At 41.6% G+C, this 26,072-nt stretch overlaps 1 protein-coding gene across 1 annotated transcript in view; it reads right to left on the bottom strand.

Annotated features, from left to right (window-relative positions):
• Positions 1-683: 683 nt before the first annotated feature.
• Positions 684-26,072, bottom strand: part of TGFB2 (transforming growth factor beta 2) — a 60,928-nt gene continuing 35,539 nt past the window's right edge. Inside the window, exons 2-7 of the mRNA XM_086460631.1 lie at positions 20,529-20,692; positions 6,144-6,276; positions 5,920-6,030; positions 3,434-3,608; positions 2,705-2,858; positions 684-842 (exon numbers count right to left, since the gene is read on the bottom strand). Of these exons, the coding sequence (XP_086316757.1) occupies positions 684-842; positions 2,705-2,858; positions 3,434-3,608; positions 5,920-6,030; positions 6,144-6,276; positions 20,529-20,692 (896 nt within the window). The remainder of the gene's footprint in view (positions 843-2,704; positions 2,859-3,433; positions 3,609-5,919; positions 6,031-6,143; positions 6,277-20,528; positions 20,693-26,072) is intronic.

Below are 26,072 nucleotides of genomic sequence, written 5' to 3'. Positions count from 1 at the left end.
AGGCAGAGTTTCTCAATAATGTAATAACTGATTTCTATTTTAATTGAACTAAACTAACCATTACTTTTCTGATTCTTTTGAGCTTGTGTTCCTTTAGGCATTATATGTATTTCTGGCAGCTTATTTGGTCTCCACTTTGTCCACATTGGCCGGTTTTCTTTTTTCCAATGGCGATACAGAAACGTTCACTTGATACTTTTTACACACAAATAAATAACGCACTGTTAACTCTACAACTAAGAGGAATGAGTAGGATGCCTATTGCGTAACAATACAGAGATCAAGTAAGGCACGGGACAGATACAGCAACTCCACTTCATGGGATTTTCCTGTTTTTTTCCTTTCACATAGTAACACTAACAAATTTCTTCCAGTGTTTATTTTTTAAAAGGTTTTTTTTTTCTTTAACTTTGCTTCTTGTCTATCTCACACTATGTGTAGGTGAAATGTAGGATAAAGGCCTTCAATGTTTTGCTTCAGATGCCAGTTTAAAAAAAAAACAACAAAACAAACTTTCAAACAGTTCAGACTAGTACCGCTTTTTTTTCTTCTTTTTTTTTTTTTTCCTTTTAACACTGATGAACCTGGGTTGTCATTTTTCTTTCTTTCCTTCTCGCTCTCTCTTTCTTTTTTCCCTTGGTGATTTTTTTTTAATACACACACGCCATGCTGTTTCATATCCTTTAGCTGCACTTGCAAGACTTCACGATCATGTTAGACAGCTGTTCGATTTTGGGTGTTTTGCCAATGTAGTAAAGGATGGTGAGGGGTTCCAAATCCTGGGACACACAGCACGGAGAGGCAGAAGCTTCTGGATTTATGGTGTTATACAAGCTGAGTACCTAGAAGGAGAAAGGAAAAAAAGAGAGATTAAGACAGCTACCTCTGCCTTCCTGCCACTGCAGTGCAAATTCCTTTCTGCATCGCTTCCTCCCACAGTGCCTGAGAGAAAGCCCACTGTAAGCAGTAAGAGGATTCCTGGATTTTAGTATTTTTTATGCTTCAGTTCAATCTGGTGTCACAATCTGCCTGAGTTTCCTAACGTTTTATCCATACAGTCTTAAACCTCAAAACAGGTACATGCCTGGAGCCTGCCAGCCCTTCGAATCCACACGCACACTCTATTGATATGGAAGAAGTAACGTAAAAGGTTTCTATCCACGTCTTCTGACTGCCATTTGCTGTTACAGGATTTTGGTGTTACAAGTGCACCAAAAGGAAAAGAGAGCCCTTCAGAGCACAGGCACTCCTCTGCTTTTTCTCTCTGGCCAGGTGTCACTAAGTCCATTAATGCCACCCTGCAAGCACCAGGACTCAAGCTGCAGTTACTCCTGTTGAGAATCAGCGGCGGTGAAGTTAGCAGTGCTGGTGCTTTATGTCACGTTGGATTCATATGCACGGTTCTCTGCAAGGGAAGTATGTAGGGTTACCCGCTGATGATGCATAGGTATTTCTGAGGATGCCATTAATGTGTTAGCCAAACACCAAGTGACCTTTTCCTAGAACTTCAACACAACATTTGCAGCTTAGAGAGACAGAAGATCTGTTCAGGACAGCAACACTAACTACTTTATTAAGTAACTTCTGACTCCTTGGGCAACTATCCAAACCACATATTTGTGACCATGACAGTTATTCTTCCTCTTTCCTTTAAAAACAAGTGGTGCTCCAAAATGCGTACACTACTACTCCACACCAGCATGGAAACCTACTTACCTTATTTACACCTTTGCCTGGTGACTTTACTAACAGTACAATGCCACAGCCAGCGACAGCTACAAAGGATATCTATACCTGGGTCTGTAAGTCCAAGGAAGAGCTATCATGGCTTTACAGACCACAGGGAAAGACCTCCCTGTTAGCTGACATTGACCTGGTATTTTAAGGGAGGTTTGAAAAAGTGGAGACATCATTCTCAGTATGGACCTGAGGGTGAAATTCTTACTTTATGACAACTGCGATGCAAACATCTGCCTCTTGCATTTACTGTCTAGACATCCTTACTAACAGTTCAGAGAAATAAGCACTTCACAGCAAAATACTACTCATCCTAAGGCACCTGGCTGAAATACCACATCTAATCCCTAAAATAAAAGGTCCCATCTCAGACAACTATCGGTTCTTTGGCATCCCAGACACAAGGTTCCTCCTTTGCATATTTTCAAAGTACAAGAATGAATACATCTTTTGAAGTAAAAGAAGCACATCTATCAGTACATTTTCAAGAAATTCAGCATGTTAGCATATCAGCAACAGTAAAAAATGAAAAATGGCAGGTCATAAAAGCAGGTGATAATCAGGTGGTATGGCTCAGCCCTTTTGTTACTCTGATAGTGCCTCCCTCAATGCCTTTGCTGACCAAACTCATTGTGCCATATTCCACTCATGCTCTATAATGATGGGTCCCTTCCCAGACAGCCTCCCAAAGCTATACCAACCTTATACTCACAAAAATGATTCAATCCATCCATCTATCATATCGATGAACACATTCGAAAAAATATCTCTGGGCCAATACATGCCTACTACTTCAACAATAGTTTGAGACCATGTGCAAGTTCCTCTATAGGGCCGCATTTAGCCATCCTTAGTTACTGAGATGATAAACACAAGCTTTGGGCATTGGTGCTGATGTCAGTCCTAGAAACTATTTCACCCTGCAGTTATAAAACGGAAGCTGAAAATTAGCAAAACCATTACTTACTCTGCTGTGCTGAGTATCTGAGCTCCATAAATATGGGCAGGCTCCTGCACAGAAATTAGCATGATATCCTTTAGGTTCATGAATCCATTTCCAGCCAAGATCCCTCTTGAAGTCAATATAAAGTGGACGCAGACAGCAATTATCCTGCACATTCCTGGGAAATAAAATATAGACAAACACATTGGTCATAACAAAGACAACACAGGGAATAAAAACTAATCCAATTGTTTGCTCCCTCAATGATGCTTTACAGGCAGGCAAGCCTGAGTCCCCAAAATTCACAACCAAATCACATCAATAGTAGCTTATACTGTAACTGAAATCAGATGTTTAGACATGGCAGGACTGGCTTATACAGAAAAAGCTAATGGTTTCCCTGGAGGACTAGTAAGTATTTTTCTCCAGGTCCTACTGAGTGGCCTCTCTGAATAGGTATGCACAGTGGAGGTGATAATTTGGCTGTAATTATGGGGCTGATGGGTCTGGGAATCATCCCAGATGGAACTCCGCTTCTGCTTTCTAAGGCCACAACCTTCCTCATCTGCCACTGTCCCTGCGGGACTGGAGACCGCTGGCTAGATACCTGCTGCACACAGACCCCATGGGCCTGCAAATGAGAGTCCGTGCTCTGTATAAATGCCAACTGTAAAGAAACATGGTAAGTGACTGCATTACACCTCACAGACTGGTACTGCTATGTAAGTATACTGAATAGGGACGCATAGTTACCTAAAACAATAGGCAGCATCTAGAGCACGCTTCTTCCGCCGACTGGGCTGTTGCGACTCAAGTCTGTAGGAGGGTAATAACATTAGCAGAAGATGTGGGGTCTTCCCACTGTATTTTTTCCTATTGGACTTTAAAGCTTTCACATCACCACTGGAATATGTGTAGTCATCAATACCTTCAAAAAATACATTTTGGTGATAAACATTGTGTTGCTTTTTCTTCACAAATTAAATAAACCATCTCTTTAAAAAAAATTCTCTCAGAAACTGGGCAATGATGGTGTCAGCTGAGCATGTTTACTGGGGAAGTGGGGGCAAATTTCAATCCAAGATCCCTAAGATATTCACAGATAAGATATCAGCCCTCCCACAGTCACAGCCATTTAATGGCACTTCAGTACATTTACCAGAACTGTTGAAATGAGCAACTGAAAAAATTACTTCAGTCACTGCATCTGCATTGCTTACTTTCAAAAGCCCCAAGCAGTGATTCTTTTGTCACTTCACTCAGGGCAGTATTCCCATCTTTTAACAGCCATTTTAACAGCTATAACAGTACCTTTTAAAACCTTGTAACACCATTAAAGCTGCTCTGGATACTTCACCTGCACTTCCCACTGCTTACTTCCACCCCATCAGTTTTCTCTATTACATTTACCTCTTTCTGGTGCTTGTAAATTCTCTGTCTTCCATTGCTAGTTTATTCAAATCTGCTATTATTTTTCCCAGAAAGTCAACTATTCTAGCCCCTCCTTTTGTATGGGCATGCTAAGGATATTGAGCAAAATATTTCTTCTTGAAGTGGCAATCAATGACTTCACATTTTGTATTTTCTCTTGAAACACTACCTGCATTACTAGCTTCTCATCATGGCAACAGCACAGGGAAAAGACTCAAGGTATTAGCCTTTCCTAGGAGTACAAACAGTTCATTATGCCTGTTGCTAAGACCCTTTTGAAAATTAACCTTCTGTCCAGATAATACTATCTAAGGAGAAAAAGATACACTTTTTGTAGCATTTGCAATTGCAGCAACCAAACATCATACTAACAATTTTTTAAATACATGCAATAGCTTTAATCATATGTACAGTACATGTATTTACTTAGAGAAAAAATTCCAAAGCAGTGAAACAACGGTTAGAAAAACTTAATACTTGACAAGGAATATAGCCAAACCCTTGTAAAACAAATGAACCAAATCATGATATACTTTAATAAATTAGAACTGTATAAACAGAATTTGTATTGGTTCTAATATAGCCATAGTTTTATATGTACTGGTGGATGATAACTATAGCATGGACAATTAAATAACATTTCCCTTTTTGAAACTGAAACTTTAATGGCTTAAAAACACAAGGGAGCTTATGTGACCTTGATATATTTACTCTCTATCACCTTGTCTGCTGTCCATAAGAAGCACATATATCCATAACCCTAACTACACACTGCTGTTTATTTTTTAATGTCCACTCCATCTAATCTTTGAAGTTTTTACCAAGCTGTCAGCATAAAAAATATGTTACAATAAACTCCACATGCCAATGTAGACATATATATCAATGTTAACTAATGTACTTCTGTTGACTTTGTCTGAGAATCAGACTTCTGCTGCTGGAAGTAGGAGCACGTAGACAGGCACACCATTGCTGTTTCTTCAACCCACAACGCATTGGCAGTAAACTGCTGTTTGGCATTTATACAAGTCTGGCACCTGTTGTTCAGCTTTTCCTAAAGTGACTGATGCCACTGCTTAGAGTAATTTAAAAGATTACTGATATGACCAGAAAAAAGGAAAAAAAAAATTAAAAAAAAATAGCTGGAGACACTTAGTGTGCCTGAAGAGCTGGAAATACGCGTGCAGGTACTTACAAAGACTGGACCCCCTACACTCAGTAAGGACAAAGGAAGGTGCTTCTGTAAGCAAAGCAGCCAACTGTTGCCTTACCTATACTTTGGAAATTTGCCACGAGTATGGTTTAACACTCATAAAACACCCATCCTCACACACACATCTACTGCAAGCAGCTTAGGTGTGTGCCAAACACCATCCTAATTCTACTTTCCAGCAGAAGCCTTCTCTACTAAGCCTGAACCACTACAGCGCTAGGATGGACAGCAGTCATAGGGTTTATTTTGAAAATATTCAGCAAGTTTTCTCATGACTATCCAAAAGTGGATGGTCTACTGTGCAACAGTCTTCCCTACATCCAAAGCTGTATGTATGCCTAGTGTGCATGCTGCAAACTTAAGGATATTGAAACTGCATGTGTGGAATGAGATGGCTTCTGGTTTTAGAATAGTTCAGCTGATACAATTTTACCCTTGTGCTTTCAATACCATTTCCTACTAGCTGAGAATTAAGATTCTCAAACGAGTAAGTCTTCAATCAGCTGAATGCCATTTAGAGAGGCAGTAACGGCTTTGTTTCCCTCATCCATTAGTAAGCACCCCAACATTCTAAAAATGTTTTTTCTTTCATTACCTGCAAATCTTGCTTCAAGCTCCTCACTTTTATTTGGGATGATATAATTATTGGAAGGCACGAAGGTGCAGCACGGACAATGTAAGCTTATCTTAAATCCAAGGTTCCTGTCTGCAAAACATAAAGTGAAGTTGGTTTTTACATGTGGAACAACCCTGAAGTACTGCTGAGTTAATGGAGGAGCAGCTGGGGCAGGAGTGAAGGCAAAGAGCACTTGCTGTCACCTCTGTGATGAAGCCACTCATGTACAGCCTCAGTGACATCAAAAGACAACCATTCTCCTTCAGCTCTTGTTTTAACCACTTTGCTGTCAATGTAGCGCTGTCCTGGTGATGATAATTCTTTAGATTTCAGAACCTGCAAGAAGCAACAAATATGACTGCCTACAAGTTAACATTTACCTGTTTTTTATTAAAATGGACCAACAACATTATAAAATAGCAGAAGAAACTACTACAGCTCAAACCTCTATGCAGCAGATGTACATTCAGGCACATTTTCAGAAAGAATTTTCTTAGGGTGGGTGGGGAGAGGAAGCTGATATAAAAACACTCTAATGAAATCAGCTGTGCTCCCAAGCAAAACACGCCATCACATTTTCCTTCCTAAGAGAAATCACACAGAAAGACTGCCCTGAAAACGTCTCCTACAACACAAGTGGTCAAGTGATCATAGTAACTGGAACATCAAAAGAGGGTATTTTACCTTCTTCAGTAATACTTAACACTGGTTAGAGTACAGTATCAGATGCTAAAGTAAAGGCTGTAGTATGTAGTCTGCATGCTGAAGATAATGATTTGCTCACCCATAAATAATCTCTATGGTACTGCCTTACACATGCTTCCAGCCTTCCCTCTAACTTCAGGTACTAGTCATACATTAAACAGTAAAAAAGTTACTTGTCCATACAGGTAACCATGGGGCATGCAGATCCAGACTGGTGTGAATCATGGCCACACATGGATTTGTGCAACAGACAACGCTACTTCCATCCAAACTTTGATGCCAGCTGTATTTGTATTTGTGTCAAAAGTTTCAGCAAAGTTTACTACTGAACATGCAATAAAAAAAATACCAGTACAAAAGAAACCCAGCACCTCCCTTTCAAGACACAGCACTGCACATCCACAATTTCAAGTGCCCACAGTCTTCCTCCTATCTAAGCAATTCAGCAAGTGCCTTCCCATGTACAAGTGTAGCCTGCTATTATTTACCCTAACTCTAGGATGAAAACACACAGACTTTTGGCTGCTAATAGGTTTCTGGTTTCCTGGTTATTACTATATTGATAGTTTTGTGATGAAGGAAACTGGAATGCCATGCAACATTGTCAACTCCAACCAAGACACCACACAATAACATCACTTTGTAACTTCTGGCATGCCAGCTGTGTGACTTCATACATTGTTTTGGGTTCTTTCTCTCTTTAACCATCCAAGCCCATCTCCAAATGAATAACTGACAATGTCTCATTGTTTCCTCCTGTTTTCTCAGCCCAGACCAACCTGACACCTAACAAATGCTGCTGGAATAAAACAATGGTGAAATTGGCATAATACATGTAAAGAAAATATTTTAAAAGTGGTGTGAAATTATGTCATTATGATAAAATTAGGCTTTTCATAATTAAACAGAAAAGCAGGCGTGAAAAAGCCAGATTCTGTCCAACATGTAAAGTCTCCCTAATTATTTCCATGAAGTGGTGGACCTCTCAAAGGCCAACACTGCAGCTCCCACAATAACATTTATCTTATGAGAAGAACAGCAGCGTGACAAGCTCTTTCCCTTCTTTCTGATCAACACATTTAGCAAAAAGACGTTGGTCCAAGTCCAGAAAATTACCAAGTGCCCCTAGTAGGCGATGCTGAGCTCTCCAGTAGAAAATGAGGGCATTCAAACATTGAACATTGGGACTCCTTTTTATGAGGCAGCCTTCAAACAAAGTGTTTGAACAACTGTTTACAGAGAGTCTGGCAGCAGCAAGGGGACTACCATTGCTCAGAAGTGCCAGAGGGATGACAGAATCAGTAATCAATGCTGGGAAAGTCCCAGAGAAGTACAAATATAACTTTGCCTTCCCTTTGGTCTTTATCAGGTCAACTCAAGTGTTTCTGAGGATGTAATGCAGCTGCCATTCTGCAAAGATGTGCTGGGGTGTGGGGGTGTTGGGGGGGGGGGGGCGCAGTAGGGAAGAGCGGTGTGAGGCAAATGGGACCCAAGAACTTGGCTCACTTCTCTTCCTTTCTGCACAGTCATATCTTTCCAAAGACTCCAGAAACTGCATACCTCAGTTTTGGCAGTGATGTAACAATCTAAAAGTAAGTAATGTGCCAAAAACAATCTCTTGATGTTAACTATAATTGGTCTTAGATATGTTCTGAAGACTCAGCTGTGCCTTGGTATCCAAAATAAAATGTCTTTATCCCAATCCCACTGCTACCAAAAGACAAAGTCAAGGGCTGGCAGTGTGTATCTGGCATGAAAGGCATCTGGAAAAGTACAAGAAATCACCAGCATGTATCCAACGATACAAAGAACATCCATCCTCATCGATGAACTGCATGACATGAAAACTGTTTGCAGGTTTCAAAACTGTTGGACACTGTGGGACAGGATGGACACTGCAGATTAAAAGAGCTAGATATTATGCATACTATGGTATCTATTATATCTGAAAGTAAGGCTTCTCTCCATGTTTTTTATGCTGCATGTTCAGGAAGAAAATTACGAAGAATGAGCTAAAAAGTCACAAACCAAGTATGGCATCATTTCCACAATTGACATTATGGGTTAAATAGGCACTAGTGGTTCTTAAGCAAAAGGCTGTTAAGTGTGATGAGTGCCATACTTAGTGAAATTAGCATGACTGCTTCAATCTCCTTCTCCTGGGCTGACAAAGTATCTTTATAGTGTTAGGGTAATGTATGATCTGAACACCCTGATTGCTTATAAGCAAGAATGACCTTTTAGCCTCACCATTTTCATTTTTTCCTTCTTTTTCTGTTACATCGTTGCAAGTGTGGAAAGCCAATGGATAATAAAATCCTAGTCTGGATCCTCAGAGTCTATTTCCTCCCACAAAATAACCTGATGAAGAACTGCTCATTCTTTTCTTACACTGCATTCTATGCTTCCATCCACATTGAAGCAATTGAAGTCTACATGGTAGTAAACACAGCTGCCTCTCTGAGGAACCTATCAGAAACTTGTACAGCTGCAATATGTTCTTCAAATGAGTCTTCCAGAAATTATTAAATGAGAGAACCATTTTAGGTTTTCTCTGACATTTTCCCCCTTTGGTTTGGTTAGTTGTAAAAAGAAGAAAAGCCTCTTCTGTGCCTTGCAGCTTGTCTACTGCTTCCAACTTTACTGATTAGTCTTAGAAGAGGTACTAGCTTTACCTATAAACATTTCCTTGCCTTGCCTATAAACACTGCCTTACCTTTATGCTTAGCCCATCGCAACCACATCAAACACTGTTATCAGAAATGCTGTTGCACAACTTGTATCTGCACGAGCTAAAAGAAGGCCTAAAAAGTAGGCCTTTGTGCAAACAAGTTTTCAGTGCACTAAAAATACTAACAAAAGACAAGGGGGGAAAAACCCCACAGGAGAGAAGGAAGACTGAGTTAAACTTCCCCTTTAATCCCTTCTCATTTCCTTCTAGCAGCTTGTCCAAACACTCCCTCTTAAAGAGGCAGAAAGAGCTTGATATGTGTATGGGTCATGACGTGGATAGCTAGGGCTTTCGGCGTGGGGGGAGTACAGTACCTCAGCACCTGCACATAGAGATGACAGATTCAATCACTTGCATGAGTAGGAGACAAAGTTTCCACACACACCACCTCACCTCCCTCACTTATGAGCGACACATTTAAACACCTGCATGCACAAGTAGCTGACGATGCACAACAACCGCACGCACGCAGGTGCGAGCATGCACACCTTCACACACGCGCGAGTGAAAGCTCAGAATCAACAAACTCAAAATTCAGATTGTGAAAAATCCTTGCAGCTTCTGAACATGAGGATGTTCTTCCAGGTGTATCTGTTTATTCTGTTTATTTGGTCTTGCTATCAATAAAATGATAATGCAATCTTGCCTTTCCTAATAAAGGATTACATAGGGAACATGTGCACATGATCACATTACACGGGGATGAGTTGAATAGGTAGAACTGTTAGCAAAAGGTTATCCAGCAGACTTCTAGCTCAGTATGCGAAGTTATTTTCACTCAGTAGCAATGCTCTAAATTCTAAGAACAATTTGGTTTTGTCTACTCTCTTTTTGTATGGGATTCTTCCCTTTCACTGGAAATCAAATACTTAGCCAAAACACTTGTTAATCTCTTCTTGTCAAAGTATCTTGTACACTTAAGCCTTGCCTTCTAGCTATATTTTTCTATGGGCACTGCTAACCTTCCCCTCATTAATTTTTTTTATATTCTGCTCCTTCCTAAAAACACCTGGGGAAAAAATTTTCCTACAAATACCCATGAAAGATCTCTAGATATCACACACAGGCAGCTACTGGCAGCAGATCAAGGCAAAACAAATACGTGAATATACGAATAATGCAGCTGATTGCAGTAAGGGCTCATGAAGCAGCCAGATGCAAACAAAGCACTGCTCTTGCTTGTACAGCCACACATGTTTAGGAAGCCCAGTCGGGGATCTCGGTGATGACAGCACTCACATGCCACCCTCATCAGGCCTGCCAGATTTCTGGTATTTTATAAATCCCATTGAAATCTACTCTTCATTGGTTCTGCAAAGGCATTCTGCTCAGTCTTCAGCGGGAGACCCTCTGCTCTGCTGGCAGGGATTTGTCTGTGCTCCTCCTCATCCATTAGAGGAGGCCGGACCATGATGCTATCTTGGAAGCGTAACCCAAATCACCATGACCAGGGCATTCAGCAGTGAAAAGCTCTAGTTTTGCCAGAAACTAGTCTCAGAAGACTGACAAGCAGGTTTCCAGAAAATACTGATCTCTAAATTTCTTCCGCCACCTGCTATGCTTAATTTTTCAGATCAACTGGAGAGCATTAACTGATACACTTTTGTAAAATTTAAGTATGAAGTAACTGAAATCTTCACCGAAATACTGGAGAATGAAATTGTTTATTTATATGCACACATGTTTATGCTCTCAAGTAACTATCACACAGTTTTGAGTATAAAAATAAGTTTTAAAAACCGTAAAGTACACTGAAAACACTACATAATTCATGATAACAAACAAAGCAGAATGTCTGCAAAATAGGCAGAAACACAGCTTCTTTAAAAAATGGGGCATATCAGAGGCTGATATAAGTAGAGCAGCAGCATTTGGCGTCAGTGTAATTACACTAGTTCAAAAACAAACCGAAAGAACCTCCAAAACCCAAGACTGTTAATAGAAACATAACTATTTTGCTCAAATTTTCCCTTGCTACTTCCCTTCTCATACATATAGGCAGCTAAAGCAGGGGATAACTGAATGAACACATTAGTATATGTATTCTAGACAATAACCACTGAGAGCAGACGCCAGAACAGCCTGTCTTCATGACTCACTACACACATGAAAGGAAAAAATTTGACAGAAGACACACTGGTTCTTTCAAATAACTAGAGCTCCAGAAGAGCAACTTGCTTAGTTTATTTCAGATTTGATGGTCTGGCCAATAACTACTTCTAGTTTTCTATAGTTACCACAATCAGATGCAGAAAAATAGGAAAATTACAATTAAGTATAATTTACAGTGGAATAGTTTTGGCTAATAAATTCATCACCTCCCCAACAAGCAAGCAAACAAACAAAAAACCGAATGTGGTTCAGCAGTGATGATACACAGGCTGATGCATCAATGACATACATCTGCTGCAGCCAAGAAAACCCTAGGCACACATCAAAGGCCAAAACTTTAGCAACAACAAGGGCATTTTATAGCTGGGTTTGAGAATTATGGTCACCAACTGTTAGGAAATATTTTTGGCGACTTACAGTTTCTTAAAACAAGTTGACGAACTTTCAAAACATAATAAGAAGATCATATGGACACTTAAAAATATCTATCCTGTCTGCTGCATTGCCCTGGAACTTGGGACGGTCACTGCTGTCAGCCAATGTGGGTTCTGCAATCACTGAATAGCAGTAAATATGGCATTATCTTGTAAAAACCTGCTATTAATCTGTTTTTCCTCTCCATTCATTCTGGACTGTCTGATCTTCTCCCTCCAGATGCTGTTGGCTCCCTGATAACTTCCTTCCTTCCCTTCTCTGTCATTTCAGACTCCTGCGATATTCTTGTGTATTACAACATCTTGGCAGGCTCACTAATCTTCCTCTTACTTATCAGTCATTATCCATGGTTTCCATTGGAACTTCAAGGGCCTTTTAAAATAATGGAAATAACCTGACATGTACTTGTAAGCTCAAAGTAAATAAGACCAAACAATGAGATCCAGTGGCAAATGATGTGCTAATGCTGGTTAACATCAGAGCAGAGATAAGTTCAGCTATGCACAACATCATGGTTGAAAACTGCCGCTTAGGATAACCTCTCCTGAACCAGAAGAAACCTGCAGGGGACTCCAGCCTGATGCTCTGCAGTGGAAGAACCAGATTCCCAATGTCTGCATATGCAGCTGCTTGTAGTTTCCAAATTCTTACGTACTGTTTATCCTACCAAAAGATTCACTTGCTGCTTGGTTCCAGATTTCAGACGTCTCCTTAGATAGCTCTCAGGGACTTCATCCAGACCTTTCTGAAGCTTAAAGTTAAAAAATGACCATGCTAACTCTCAATCCTTTCTCACTCCCTAGTTGAGTTCGAGGTCTTCGATCCTATCGTTGACACAAGGATAAGCAAACCCTTAATTCTGTTGCAAACCTCTCCAGTTTCTTAGTCATTGCATGTAGAAACACATGTTGTAAAGTGCAAAGCCTCCATATAGTACCTTTTGCCAAATAACTGGGAATCTAGGGGCTATCAAAGTCTTGGATTCTTCTTGTCACCCCTAGTGCAAGAGACTGACTGTGTATTTTTTAGAAAATTCTCAGTGCAAATTTTCAAGCTCTTCTTGTATTCACTTCTGCAAAAGAGTAGTTCGGACTCTGCCTTCAGTGCCATGCAGTTAAAAGGGCTTTACAGCCCCCCTGCTTATCAATGGAAGACTTTCCATTACTTGCAAAGCTCTCCAAATCAGGCTTAAACTGAGGGCAGAATCTTTAGAGACTAGTATATGAGATGCAGAGTTTCTGCCAAAATACAAAGGTGTGGAGTACTTGCCAAAGTTTTAAAAAAATCCATAGCTCTCTGATCCATCTGCTCAGAACTTGCCAGACACGTTCTTCATGCAAACTTGCAAATAAAAAGAACATATTGCACACATGACCCAACCCCTTTTATATCTGGATGGGCTACAGCAGGATTCTCTTACAGCGTTGGCTGCTACTCGCTTAAAGGTAAAAGAAGGTGAGGTGTGAGTTGGGTAAAGACATGAGCAGTCAAAAAGGGAGCGGAAGTCATGTATGTCACGGAATCACTGTGACTGACTCATTGCATTGCCCTGTCATGAGAGGATAAGCTCCAGGAAGAGAATGGATCCCGAGAATGGATTTCCTTTCCATTTGTTCCCCAAGCAGGACCTTCCTCCTGCCACTGAAGATACATGTGCAGTGTATGTTGGGGATACAGCCCTGAGGCTGTTCAGTCTGATTTATGCTTAAGCAGGCAGGAAGAGTCGGCATTGTATAAGCAATAAACAAGAGCGGAGGGTCTGGGGTCCTTCTCCTGGAAGATTCTGAAATATTGAGTGCAATTTCCTGCCGTTTAGAAGATTTTAAGATAGCTCCAAAGAAAGATTTTATATAAAATGAAGCAAAACAAAAAAAAATCCTGTAAACTTATCTAGCATTTAGCTTTAACTTGCCAGAGGCACATTATGTTTTATTAAAATATCAACAAAGAGCAGCCAAAGTCAACTAAAACAGAGTGGGTTCTCCTGTCTTCCAGCCAAATCCCCTAGATCCTGCAGGGTACTCCTGTGTTCATCTCCCCTTTAAGCACAGGTCTCCCAACTCATTCCTCTTCTTTGGTCCTGTCCCTGACAGTCGCATCTCATGTTCATGTGCATTTTACTGCAATGTTTTGGCATGCAACTTTCTTTGCTATCTGAATGTTTGGACTTACTGCTTCTTCTAAGACGCTGTATTCTTCCGCAAGTCACTCTTCTTTCTTCCCTTCTGCTTGCCTGCATTGTTCTCCATAAGTCTCCATTTTCCTTGTGGTTTTCCCTTCCCACCCACCTACAGGCTTCCACCCAAACCATTCCTGTCCTTCTCCATTTTCTTCCATCACCTATTCTTCTTTGTACAGGCTTCTCTCCCACAAAGCTTCATATTGTTTCCTACACTTCCCCAAAACAGAAATAGCTCCTTCCCCCCCTCCAATGGGCTCCCTAGTGCAAGGCCAGCAAGACAACCTGATGTTCATCAGCCCAGTAACTACCATGCTGTGGTGCTTGATTATAACTTGCTTGCGTTTCAGTGTAACATGGGCTTGGCTACTCCAGTTGCAGCCCAAAGAGCAGGAACCCTAGTGGCTGGTTTTTGACCCATGTCTTTCATTCCTATGCTCCCTATAACCTACATGCATGGCAAACGACAATAAATTTATCAGCTCAGTGCCCCACATTTCTACACACAGCAGTGTCAAGCTGGGCATACATGCTGGCTCGTGCCAGTAGGTAATGGGGATACTAGATACTTCTTCAAGATGTCCTCAATAACTGCTCTGTTCCTGGCAAGAGGTGGTTGCACCTCAGATAAGCTCTCAAATCACAGTGAATATGACACAGCTATAAATAGTTCCCCTCATCCCTGCTCACGGATTATTTGCCAAAGGTACTTTATACATGGTATCCATCGTACTGACTCTTTTTGTCAGGGATACAATATTTCAAAGCAAAAAAAAAAAAAGGATTCTGGAACAAGGAGAAAGCAACAATTCAACTGAAATATATTGCAAAACAACTTCCTCTGGTCCTGAGCTGTTGCTGAGGGGGCTGGGAAGGAGGAGGAGGTTGGTAGAGTAGAAAGTTATTAGGTCCACACTTTATACAGAGTTTGGTACTTCAAAGAGCACTGTACATTTGCCACAACATAACTTTTCAGATCGGAAGAGTCTGGTGGTCAGGACAGCAATACAGAAATTGTGAGATCCAAATATACTAACTTTAGATGTGGGTCACAGTGATGGCAGTCAATTAAAATCAAATGCCCCAGGTGATATCTGTAATACAGACATCCTGTGCCAGCTCACAGCCACAAATCCTGCTTCCTGGTATTTTCTTCCGTAGCATTAGAGACAGCACTTTTTGGCAAGAAAAGAGAGCAAGGCCCCTCTGCTCCTCATTATACGGAGATCAGTCTGGAGTAGCTCTGTTGCAGTCAGTGTAAATTGCCTCAGATTTGCACCGCGGAGATTTGGCCCAAATCTATAGTAGCTCGCTCTAAACGTACTCCCTAACTGAAAAACAAGACAAAACACTGTCTGAATTGAAAGTATTTGAACAACCGACTGTGGTTTAAATTTAAATGTGACTCATAATAGGGTAATACATTCCACAGTATCTTCCTCCTCATACCTCCAAGCAGAGAGAGAGGCCCATAAGAAATGGGGGTTACCACTGTCTGGAGGGCAGATGGCTCTTCCTAGACCCCGAGCAAGCTCCACAGGAGCCCTCAGCATGGACCGGGCCCTCCCTAACATGGGAAGACCAGAGGTCTGCTCCTGCTTGCTTCAAATTCTTCATTGTAAACTGATGTCCCCCCTGGGCTTTAACCTGGCACTGTTCGTTTGCTCCAACCCTGCACTCCAATACATCCCATGGTACATCCCCCCCCGCCCCGGCATCCACAGCCTCTCAAGTACCCCCACCCACAGCAGCCTCAGATAACAACAGTAAAAAACAGCTCTTCGGCTGCATTTTTCATGAGGCTTTATGACGCGTTAACAAAACATGGCACCGCTTCCATAGGAAGTAATTATTACTTGTTATTGTTTGACCGTCGGTACATAATAAAAATACCTTAAAAACAATACCGCAGCGCTCTCTGAATGACAGCTTTTTGCCCTGCGAGGTTTTCCACTTACCCAGCTTTGCAGTGGTGCCTATTTATTTTTCGGAATGCTTATTCATAAAAGACAAGCTTTTTTTCGAAGGGTACAGGGACTTTATTCATAAATACAGAAGCACCTTAATAAAAGAAAGATGTGATGAAGTCTTCAAAGCAGGCAAGAAAACTGATGAACAAAGACATTCCCATAACAACTGAGCTTTATCTGATCAAATTCCAATAAAGCCTGCATTTGGCATAAATCTTTAAAAACATAGCAAGGGCCACTGAAGGATGCTAAAACTTGTTTATTTAATATTATTCCTCCTCCCTCCCCCAAAAGTACTTTATCCTCTTAATATTTTCTGAAGTCTTGGTGCATGTTGAGAAGCGCATCGAGCGAACGCAGCCCAGTGGAAGGACGGGAGGAGAAGTGTGGGAGAGCGCTCACCATCTGAGGTCATGGCTGCTTCCTTCCTTCCCTCTTCCTTCCCACTCTCCAAAGTGCTGATGATCAGCAGCACCACCAGCAGATTAACCCTCACTTGCAGGCAGAAGAAACAACAGAAAAGATAGTGCCTTTAAAGAATTTAATTCTCTGTGGCTTCACCTAACAAGACCCAAGAAGAGCCAAGAAGCTTTTATACCAGCCTTACAAAAGAAACTTAATGTCTAATTCTGTGAGGTTTACTATTTTCCATCCTAAGACTACTTAATATGTGCACTGTGCTTCCCATCTGTGCAGGAACACACAGATGTGCCTGACTAATCCTTAAATACCAAGAGAAGTATTCTAGGTGAAAACAGACATTAAAAAAACTATTTCAGCTCTCGGGGATTATCACTTCCCCACTGGCTTCACAGACGCATCCAGGGCACCTCCATGACAATTAAATCTCCAGGACCTACTGCTCAGAGAAACCTGGAGGGCAGCAGACCTGGCAAACAGATCTGCAACCACATGCTCCCAGCATAAATATGACAGGGTGCTCTCTGCTCCAACCCTGCCTCTGAGGTGGGAACAGGGTCCTGCTGCTGCTGCGCCAGAGGCCAGGAGTGAGGGGCCACAGCCCTGGCTCGCCACGCCAAGCAGCCCCAGACTGCCTTCCCGGAGTCAGTGCAAACAAGGGCTGCAGGAAAACACAATGTCCTTTTCTGATGTGGTTTGGAAAAGGGAGCCAAGCATAGCCTGAGGAAAGCTTAGCTGAAAAGGTGCAGTCTTGCATTTCTTTTTTAATTTTAAGGGGTAGATCTGTAAGGTCAGAGGACCACACAAAGAAAGAACCAGGAGGAGAAACAAAATATTTATATTTTGCTTGCTTATTTTTTCCATTTGCCCTAAACATCTGTCCCTAGCTGTTCCTAAAATAGTTCTTCAGAGTAATATTGTCCCTTCTGCACCAGTGGTATATATACTACTACTAAAATGCCACTAGACTATATCAGAGAGCTCATGGAGAGCAGCTAGGAGACTTGCATGTGTTCAGGGACAGCCACTTTCCCACTGAACCACAAGAGAGCTCTGACTCTCTCCAGAAGACTCGTGCCCCTCTCTTCCTGCTTGACTGAGAAAGATGAGGGGACACCGGAACAACCATTCCCTGAAACTGCAGGTATGAGAGGAATTTCAAAAACCCTCATCAAGATCTCCTCAACAAAGCAAAACACTAGGCAACCCGAAACTTGGTGGGAGGGAAAAAAAAAAACCCTAATAATTAAATGTTGCTTATGCAAGATGAAAAACCACATTGTTCCTTCTGGGCACAACAGCCCTGGCAAGCCCAGCATGTATCTCACAAGACAGGAAGCAGTGCTTATGCACGGAGGAGCAGCAGCAGCTGCACATGCCAACTCCACCAGCAACCTCCTCTGCAAGGCTCGCTCTCCATGCATGGCTTCTCATGCTGGAAGCAAAGATGTCCAAGTAAGTCTTCAGCCCTTACAGCACATACTTGCCTCTCCCACTTCCACTGAAACGAGCAACTTCCTCATTCTCCCCTTTTACCTGCAATGTTTGTACCTTCCTTTGGTGCTAGACACCCCTATCTGCACTATCAATCTACCATTATGCAGCCCTGAAGCTCCTCTAGCATCACTGTGACACCAGTGCCTCCTACTCAACCTTCCTCACCTTCAGCTCCTTAGATTTTCTGCTCTCTAATCTCTAAAATTCGTACACTAAGTTTTATGATGCTTTCTATACCATTGTCCTACAACACATCATAGAATCACAGAATATCTCAAGTTGGAAGGCACCCATAAGGATCATGGGTCCCTCCTCTTTAATTTCTCCCTGCTTTGCTTTTCCTGTTAAACACTGCTTGCTAACCTCACATGTGATGGAGATTAGACACAGCAGTATTTAGGGACTCTGATGCTCCTACAGTACAGCTGCTGGCAAGGACCCCATGCAGTTCAGACTGGCCATCACAGAGCTAAGATAATACCTCCACACATGGTTTGTGGGAGAGCTGCATACAAGATTTCAATAAATAAATATGAACAAAGCTGGGAAAAAACAATGAGCAGAAGGCTACAGGAGCTCGTGAGAGGTAAAGCAGAGAGGAACTAACAGGGAACTTTCATCATTTTAATAGATGGTTTGCAAGGGAAAGGCTCCAGAGACAGCTTGCCCCTCTACAGGCAAAGGAGCAAAGTAACATGCCTAAAATATGCCTGGCACAAACACACACTCAGAGCTCGCTGCCTTTGGCTTGCCTGTTACTTGGTGGAGAAAAGACCTAATCCTAGAATAACCTGCACTCATTACTCACCTAACACTTCACTCAGTATGCTCCACCCAGACTAAAAAAGAAACTGCCTTACCAGCTACATATTTATCTAAAGGACCCAAGTACCTGCCCTGGGTGCAGGTGTCAGTCATTTCCATGGGCACAGGCTTGCTGGAGTCAGGCTCTCTCACATAAGCTCCAGCTGTTTCTCATCATAAGGCGAAATCCCAGCCAAGCAAAGGCCCTTTCCTCCCTACCTCCACTGAACCCTTTGTGTCCCACGTTCCTCAAACACAGAAAGGCAATGAACCAAGCTCAGGCAACCGTAGCTGTACTCCTTTCAGGTGGCTAACAGGTCTCAAAAGTAGAACAACAGAAAGCCCAGAGATCAATTCCTTTTAGGATGTCTGAACAGTGAGGTCAAGACAGAACACACAATCGTTTCAACAGGCTGGTGTGGCAGCATCACAGGGCCTCGTAGTGTAATCCTCTGTGATGGCTGTTATACATAGACGACATCAGCGACTCTCATTAAAGATTCCTAGCTTTCTTTTCTAACAAATGACATGTTATTTACTCAATTTTTCTGCCATCTTGTCCTTGGGAAGGGAAGGCAGCCAGGTCACAGTCATGAAGCCAAAAGCCTAGTGACCACCTATGGATCTGAACCCCTTTCAACTGGGAATCACACTTCTCCTATGTGTAAACAACGACTAAACAGTCCAGTGTGCCTTTTCCTGCTGTCAGTGTCTAAGGTTGGCTTCTACTGTCACTTCGTCAAGCATGTGAACCCAAATTCCCCCCTCTCTGCTCCAAGTTTGGCTTGCACTTGATCAGACCAGGCAGGAAAAGGTGAAAGCTGAAAGTGAGGGAGAAGACTAACTCAAATTTGCACCCACTGGATCTGAACTGGACTCTACAGTCCTGCAAACCTAGGGCAGTGCTCAGGCACAGCTAATGTGGGCAGCAAGAACAGAGCCAAAGAGGGGCTCAATATATTTTTACAAGGTGGACTCCTATCTGGCCAGGTTTTCAGCAGAACAAGTCCCAGGCTGTTGGAACAACCATGAGTTTTACTCCATATAGGACTGCTGGGAGCTGAGTCCCTTTTGATTGCTGTGCTTGTCAGCAAAGTGAGCTATGCTTTAGATGAAATATGCTTTAGAAAATATTTGCACAGACTTCCTATATAAGTGACATTAATGGCTTTAAAGTCTTTAAGATCAAACGACATCAATCTTATCAACATTCAGGAGTTAGAGAGTCATGGGGTCATTTTCTTCCTCACTCCTCACTCCATGAATTGTCCACTCCCTTGCCTTAACCCCTGGGCTACTATACAGAAGCCAGGTCTGCAACTGCTACATTTTGAAGCTCAATTATTAACACCATTTCTGTGAGGAACAGTTAACAGGATTCTTCTGAACACAAGCCAGAGTCAGAAATTTGACTTCTATGTAAACTACAGTACAGGCCAGCTCTTGGGAGACAGAGATCCTGGAAACGACTTGTTTGATGTCTTGTTCCATCACTTATCATTATATGCTGAAACCCTGGAGGCCTGAGGCACAATTACTAAAAAAATGTGTACATTTCAGCTTCATATGATTTGAATAAAGTCCTTTCTAAGAAAGGCACAGGAAACAGGATGCTACTTTGGAAAGGCAGGACTCAATCGCTTCTCTCCATGGTTTGTTCCACGTGCTAGGTGGGTACAAGGTAGGGTTTGCTGCAGAAAGACAGAGAGCTGACATGTGTGAGGTGCCACCATACCTGGTACAGCTCTATCCGCTGCTCTGAGACTCGTGCCTTCGAGTTCTGCAGGCGGAAGACCCTGAACTCAGCCTTCACCAAGTTGGAGGCATTCTTCTCCATCGCTGAGACGTCAAATCTGACGATTCGGAAGTAAAGGCTGTAATAGCTCGGTGGGATGGCATCTGCAAGAAGACAGTGTGATTTTATCTTTTTTTTTTTAAATAATAAAATACATTGTTCCTTCAAACAGTGTAATACAAGACAGCCTCAGTAAGGGAAATATCTGCAGCATGATTCAGTTTCCAATGGCCAGTTTAATATTATTAACAATTTTATAAAAAAAAAAAAAAAGAGCACCACCTGTGTTTGATTATAGGAATAACATATTAATAGAGATTAACAACTATTTCCAACTCTATTTTAGGTCATGCATTTAAACCTCACTTCTTTCAACATACTGGTGGAAAATCCCGGATGCTTGTAAATTGGGAAAAAATCATAGCAGTTGGTATCTGGCAAATGCCTTCAGACTTGCACAGAGTTCACAGGGACCCGCTAAGATGACAAGTAACAGCAACTCATCTGATCTGTATGTTCTCTGAAGCCCATTTCCCCCCAGAATATGGAGCATAAATTATCCAGCTTCAGATTGTTTCATATTTAGTTAATAAAGGATTTTATTGGAATAATATATTCATTCTGATCACAGTGACAGGGGCAGGAAGAGTAGAGGAAGAAAAGAGGGAGGGAAAAGGCAAACAGATAGGAGATGTTATAAACGGAATGACATTCATTTTGACCACTTGGAAGCAGTAAACGCCATAAATACAACCACTCCTCACTATATACTGGGGAGCAAGCAGAAAAAAAAAAAGAGTTAGAAAAATGGACTCAAGTCTTCAATAACAGTGTTAAACACAGCAGTTTAGGTTTCAAAACAGCCTCCTCTTCCTTCCTGGCTGAAAACCCTAACTGAGGCTAAGCAGCAAAGCACTTCTGCATAACCCGGGTTACCCTAAAGCGTTCGGCGATCACCTGTGGCCCTTCCAGCCGTCCTGGCCAGCAGCAGGGAGAGGAACCCGTGCGCGGCACCCTCCTGGCCCGGCAAGGCTCTCCTCAGCTGCAGAGCCAGGCTCGGGGAGGAGTCGAAATGACTCAAAGGCCCTTATAAAATCTCTGTTTGAACCGAGGGAAAGGTTTCCTCTTCTCTTACAGTATGAAAACTGATGTGGATAAAGAAAAAAAAAAAAAAGAGAGAGGAAAATTGTATTTGCAGGGCAGGGGGGGGGAATTTTCAGCTGAGGAAGCAAAGCTCGCAGGCCTGCCTGGGGCCACGCCAGCAGGAAGACTTCAGGTAATAATTACAAAACACAGGAGTTTTCCCACTAGTCACGTAGCTCAGGATTTGTCACGCAGTGACAGGAGACGACAGCCTCAACGTTAGGGAGGTGAGCAGGAGCAGTTCAGCACCTGTGAAACACCCAGGCCTCGTCTGAAACCCCAGCGAGGCCTCCTGCTCTGCTCCCTCAGCTATCCAGGCATCTATCAATCAGATAAAGTACCTTCTTCTGGAAGATACCTAATTCTTAACAGATAAAGTACACACGAGTTATCATTTCTATGTAAAGAAATGGGAGAAGCCAAGCCCAGTACATTTACATTTATTTCTAACTACTAACGATTAAAGGTAGTTGGAATAAATCCTTAATAATATTTATTCATATCAATAAGGCATATTAACTTAAAGACCTTCTTCCAAATATTTAGTGTTTCTAGACTGGCTGCTATTATCACAACTTCCGAGCAAGGCAACAGCTCCTGGCTACACGAGGCAACACCACTCACACATTTAATAACTGTTTTTGTTGTAGCTCTTTGAATAACTCTAAATTTAAACTGACTACAGAATAAATACCAAGTACAAGTCAGTCATACTAGGAATAAAGCAAATTCACAAACATGCTTCCTCTACATAATTGAGTCAAACCCTCTTTTTTACATTATCTGAGGTAAAAACTCCTAAAAATAATTGTAGCTATGAGAAAATCTTTGACAATAAAGAAATAATCTCGGCCTCAACTATAGAAGCATTGTAAGTGAAAGACAGTAAGTTCACAAAATATTTTTTAAAAAATCCTCTGAAAGAGTACTTCCCAAAGCGGACCCTCAGTATGGTCAAATGGGTAAGAGGTATAAATACAAACAGGAAGCCCCACGCTTCTTTATGATCCCATTTAATTAAAGAAACAAAATCAAAAGTTTCTCAAATTTTCACATCTGCAAATTAGCCTCGCACCACAACTGCTCCTCTCTCCCATGAGCAACACATTAGTGCTGGTCTCTCTCAAAATAACAAATGAAGCTCTTCTGAGAAAATCTTAATTTTATGCAGCAATAATCTTAATTTCGATATATTTTGCAAATTCTTATAAAAGCTACTCGGTTCAGACATTACATCCTCATTTAAGAGAGAAATAGTATCTTCAACTTATTTTTCTGCTATAGGGAACTCCAAGACTACTACTTGTTCTTCAGCCAAACCTAATCCTACTGGGAATATAATTTGGCATAATAACATGTATATCTAAGAGTCATGCTTCCAGGATGAGTTGTAAGTTGTCCTTCCCTGTCATTTATTTGAGGCATCAACCTACCATTTCATTCCCTGTGGACAAGCCAAACTAGCAGCCAGCCACTTGCCCTGGCACAGACAAACTCTGTCCATCTTGGCTTTATTTCAGATTGAAAAGTCCTATTTAACTGTCAGTTTAATTTATATTTAGCTTCTAACTTATTTATAGAATTTTCTTGTGCTATTGTAGCCTCTTTTCAGTTTCTGTATTTTAGATACTGTATATTACAAATCTGTGAATATGTATCTGAACGGATTTTCCTGAACCATCTCTGCATTTACATTTTTTTCTCTCTTTCATGTATAAAGGGGATAGACAGAAAAGGAATACTCTTTCAGTATGCATGTTTTTGTGTTTGCATATGTGCATCCGTATACACAGCAAATGAGTATTTACCTTCCACTGGAAGGCAGGCATGGGACACCCACCAGGAATAAGAATGAATTCTTGTTTTACAAAAGTTTAATCTGTTTTATAAGATAGTTCTACATCTTGCAAAACCCACATAAGAAATTTTATTTCTTTAGTATTCTATTGTTCACAACAGTATCCACAGAAAGTCAATTCAGGAAAAGACGTTATTCATGGACAGCTGAAAAAAATAGTTACTAGTTGGAACCCTCCCCCTGAAAAAGAATGGCTGACTCCAGAATTAGGGTTTATGTGGAAGCTAATCAACATTAACACTGAGAACTGAGACTTGCAACTCTCTTTAAGGGAATGGAAAGAACCCTATGGAGTCTACAAGGTTTTGGATTAGCCTTTAAGTGATCTCAGATGCTGCAATTTATCTCTCTTTGTGACTCCACCTTAACCTGACAGTTGTATCAATTCAGACTCAGTTGGATACCTCTTGACTCCCCTCCAGTTTTGGCCCAATGACTCCAGTAGACGCCAGGATGACTCTAACCAAGTTAGTCTGCAAATACAGTTACGCTGCTGCAGACTGGACTCCTTAAGTATTCTTTGAACTGTTATCATTAATGAGTGGAATTAAATCAATATGTTTCCTGTAGCTAGGAAAACACAGATTTCTTTTGTTTTGGAGTGAGGGAATAGTAAATGCAATGAAAGATTCAATTTTTACCATCTTTAAATTATTCATTAATTCAACTCTCAAAAAACTGAAGACTTCCAGCTGTAATAATCATAATCACAATCACCACAGTATAGTTGAAACAAGAGTTACAAAACACAGTTGGAGAACGTGAAGGCAGCATCCCTCCTTCTCCCCTTAGCCTTGCTGAACACCGAGAATCACAAGTTTAGCTTTGTTATTTCTTTTTCTTTTTTTTTTTTCTTGAACAAGCTGAAACTTCATCAGCTGCTTTACACAGGACACTCCGAACAGCCAGGTTAAAATGTATTCTGGTATGTGAGTGTTCAAGCACGTAAGGAAACTGTGGTTTCTGTGCTTCTTACTGACTTCGTTCAATATCCAGCAACGTTTAAGCTCCTGTGACAGCAACTAGGACAGAAAGCAGCCCTGTTCTGATAGAGCACAAAAGTACCGATGGGAGGGCTGCAGGAGACCTATCCCAAAATGCTCAACTGTCTGCAGTATTGCTCCAGGTTGGAGCATTGTCAGCAGGAGACACTGAACACCTCCTCTGACCAACTGTCCAGAACAGCATGTAGAGCCCCAAGCATCGCTCCTGGGAGCAGAGCGAGATGGAGTCAAGCTCCCTTAAACCAAAAGCGTGCATGGAAGGAGTGTCTTTCATGCTAGAGATACTCCCCAAATCAGGAATCTCCTGCACAAACAGATGACACTCTCGCCTTCCACAGTTGTGTTTGATGAACTAAGCCCTGCATTTCCACAGCTTTTCTCACAAGTACTGTGTGTACTGACATTTCAGAAGAAACAAAACGCTGTTTGACACAGCTCTTCTGAGAGTTGGGCTTTCACTCTGGCGAGGAAAAAGACCTAAATTCAATTGTATCCAAACAAGGCTTTTTTTCCCCTCTGAATTTTCATTTCTGCTATTGAAACAAAAAAATCAATTATATGCACAGCCCAAGTAAGGAAATGTAAACAACTTTTCTTTTTTCTCGTTGGAAGAGGCCAGACAGGCCGACTTCACACATACACCCACACTGGAAAGGCTGAGAGCTTCAATCTAATCCTTCCATCAAGGGTTTGTAATAAATGCTCCAAAGATTTATTTTTATTCCCTTTTGTGTTTATTAAACTTTGGAGGGTTTCTTTTCCTTTTTCTTTTCTTTCTGGTGCTTTGCCCATTCTTTATTACGGCAGCTACAAAACACGGAGTGCCCTTTTCTTCTTGCCCTCTTTTTTTTTTTTTTTTTTTTCCCCTCCTCGTCTTTCTAACTGCAGTACATGAATGACCATGTAGTAGGCTTTGAAGCAGCACATGCAAATATTTATAAGAGTAGCTTGATTGTTATTAAATGCAGTTGTTATGCTTTCCACACTCTGGCAAGCTTCCCTAGCCCCTCTAACTATTAGGACCATTTAGGCTGTTTAGATTTCAGCTCACTGATAGCAAATCCTACTCTTTTTTTGTAACAAGCAGCATAGTGTGACATCATTTCTCCCCCTGTGTGAATTATACTTTCTGATCAACATACGGGTCCCTGCCACAAGCCAGGTCAGGCTGCCTTTAAGGACATCCAGACGTGGTAAGTGAAGCAGCATGCACAAGACTGCTGGAAGGCAGCTCTAACGGCACATCTTTCCAGCAGGATCCCGTCCTTCCTGTCAGGCACACTTGGGTCACAAATCCTCTCCTCATTTCCAGGGAAAGCCTCTCCAAGAAATTAGAGACTTGTTTAATGCATCTGGGCTCCCAAAGCCCACGGATAATTACTCTGCTCACCCTTCCTGACCCTGACGTGACTGCAGAATCCTGCTGGAAACCGCCTCTCTGCAATGAAAGGGGATATATAAATACAGTGAACCAAATTA

The sequence above is a fragment of the Leptosomus discolor genome, chromosome 2 (assembly GCF_034619465.1).
Source record: "Leptosomus discolor isolate bLepDis1 chromosome 2, bLepDis1.hap2, whole genome shotgun sequence".
Taxonomy (NCBI): Eukaryota; Metazoa; Chordata; class Aves; order Leptosomiformes; family Leptosomidae; genus Leptosomus; species Leptosomus discolor.
Note: the sequence above shows the minus strand (reverse complement) of the source record. Positions and strands in the feature narration are given on the sequence as shown.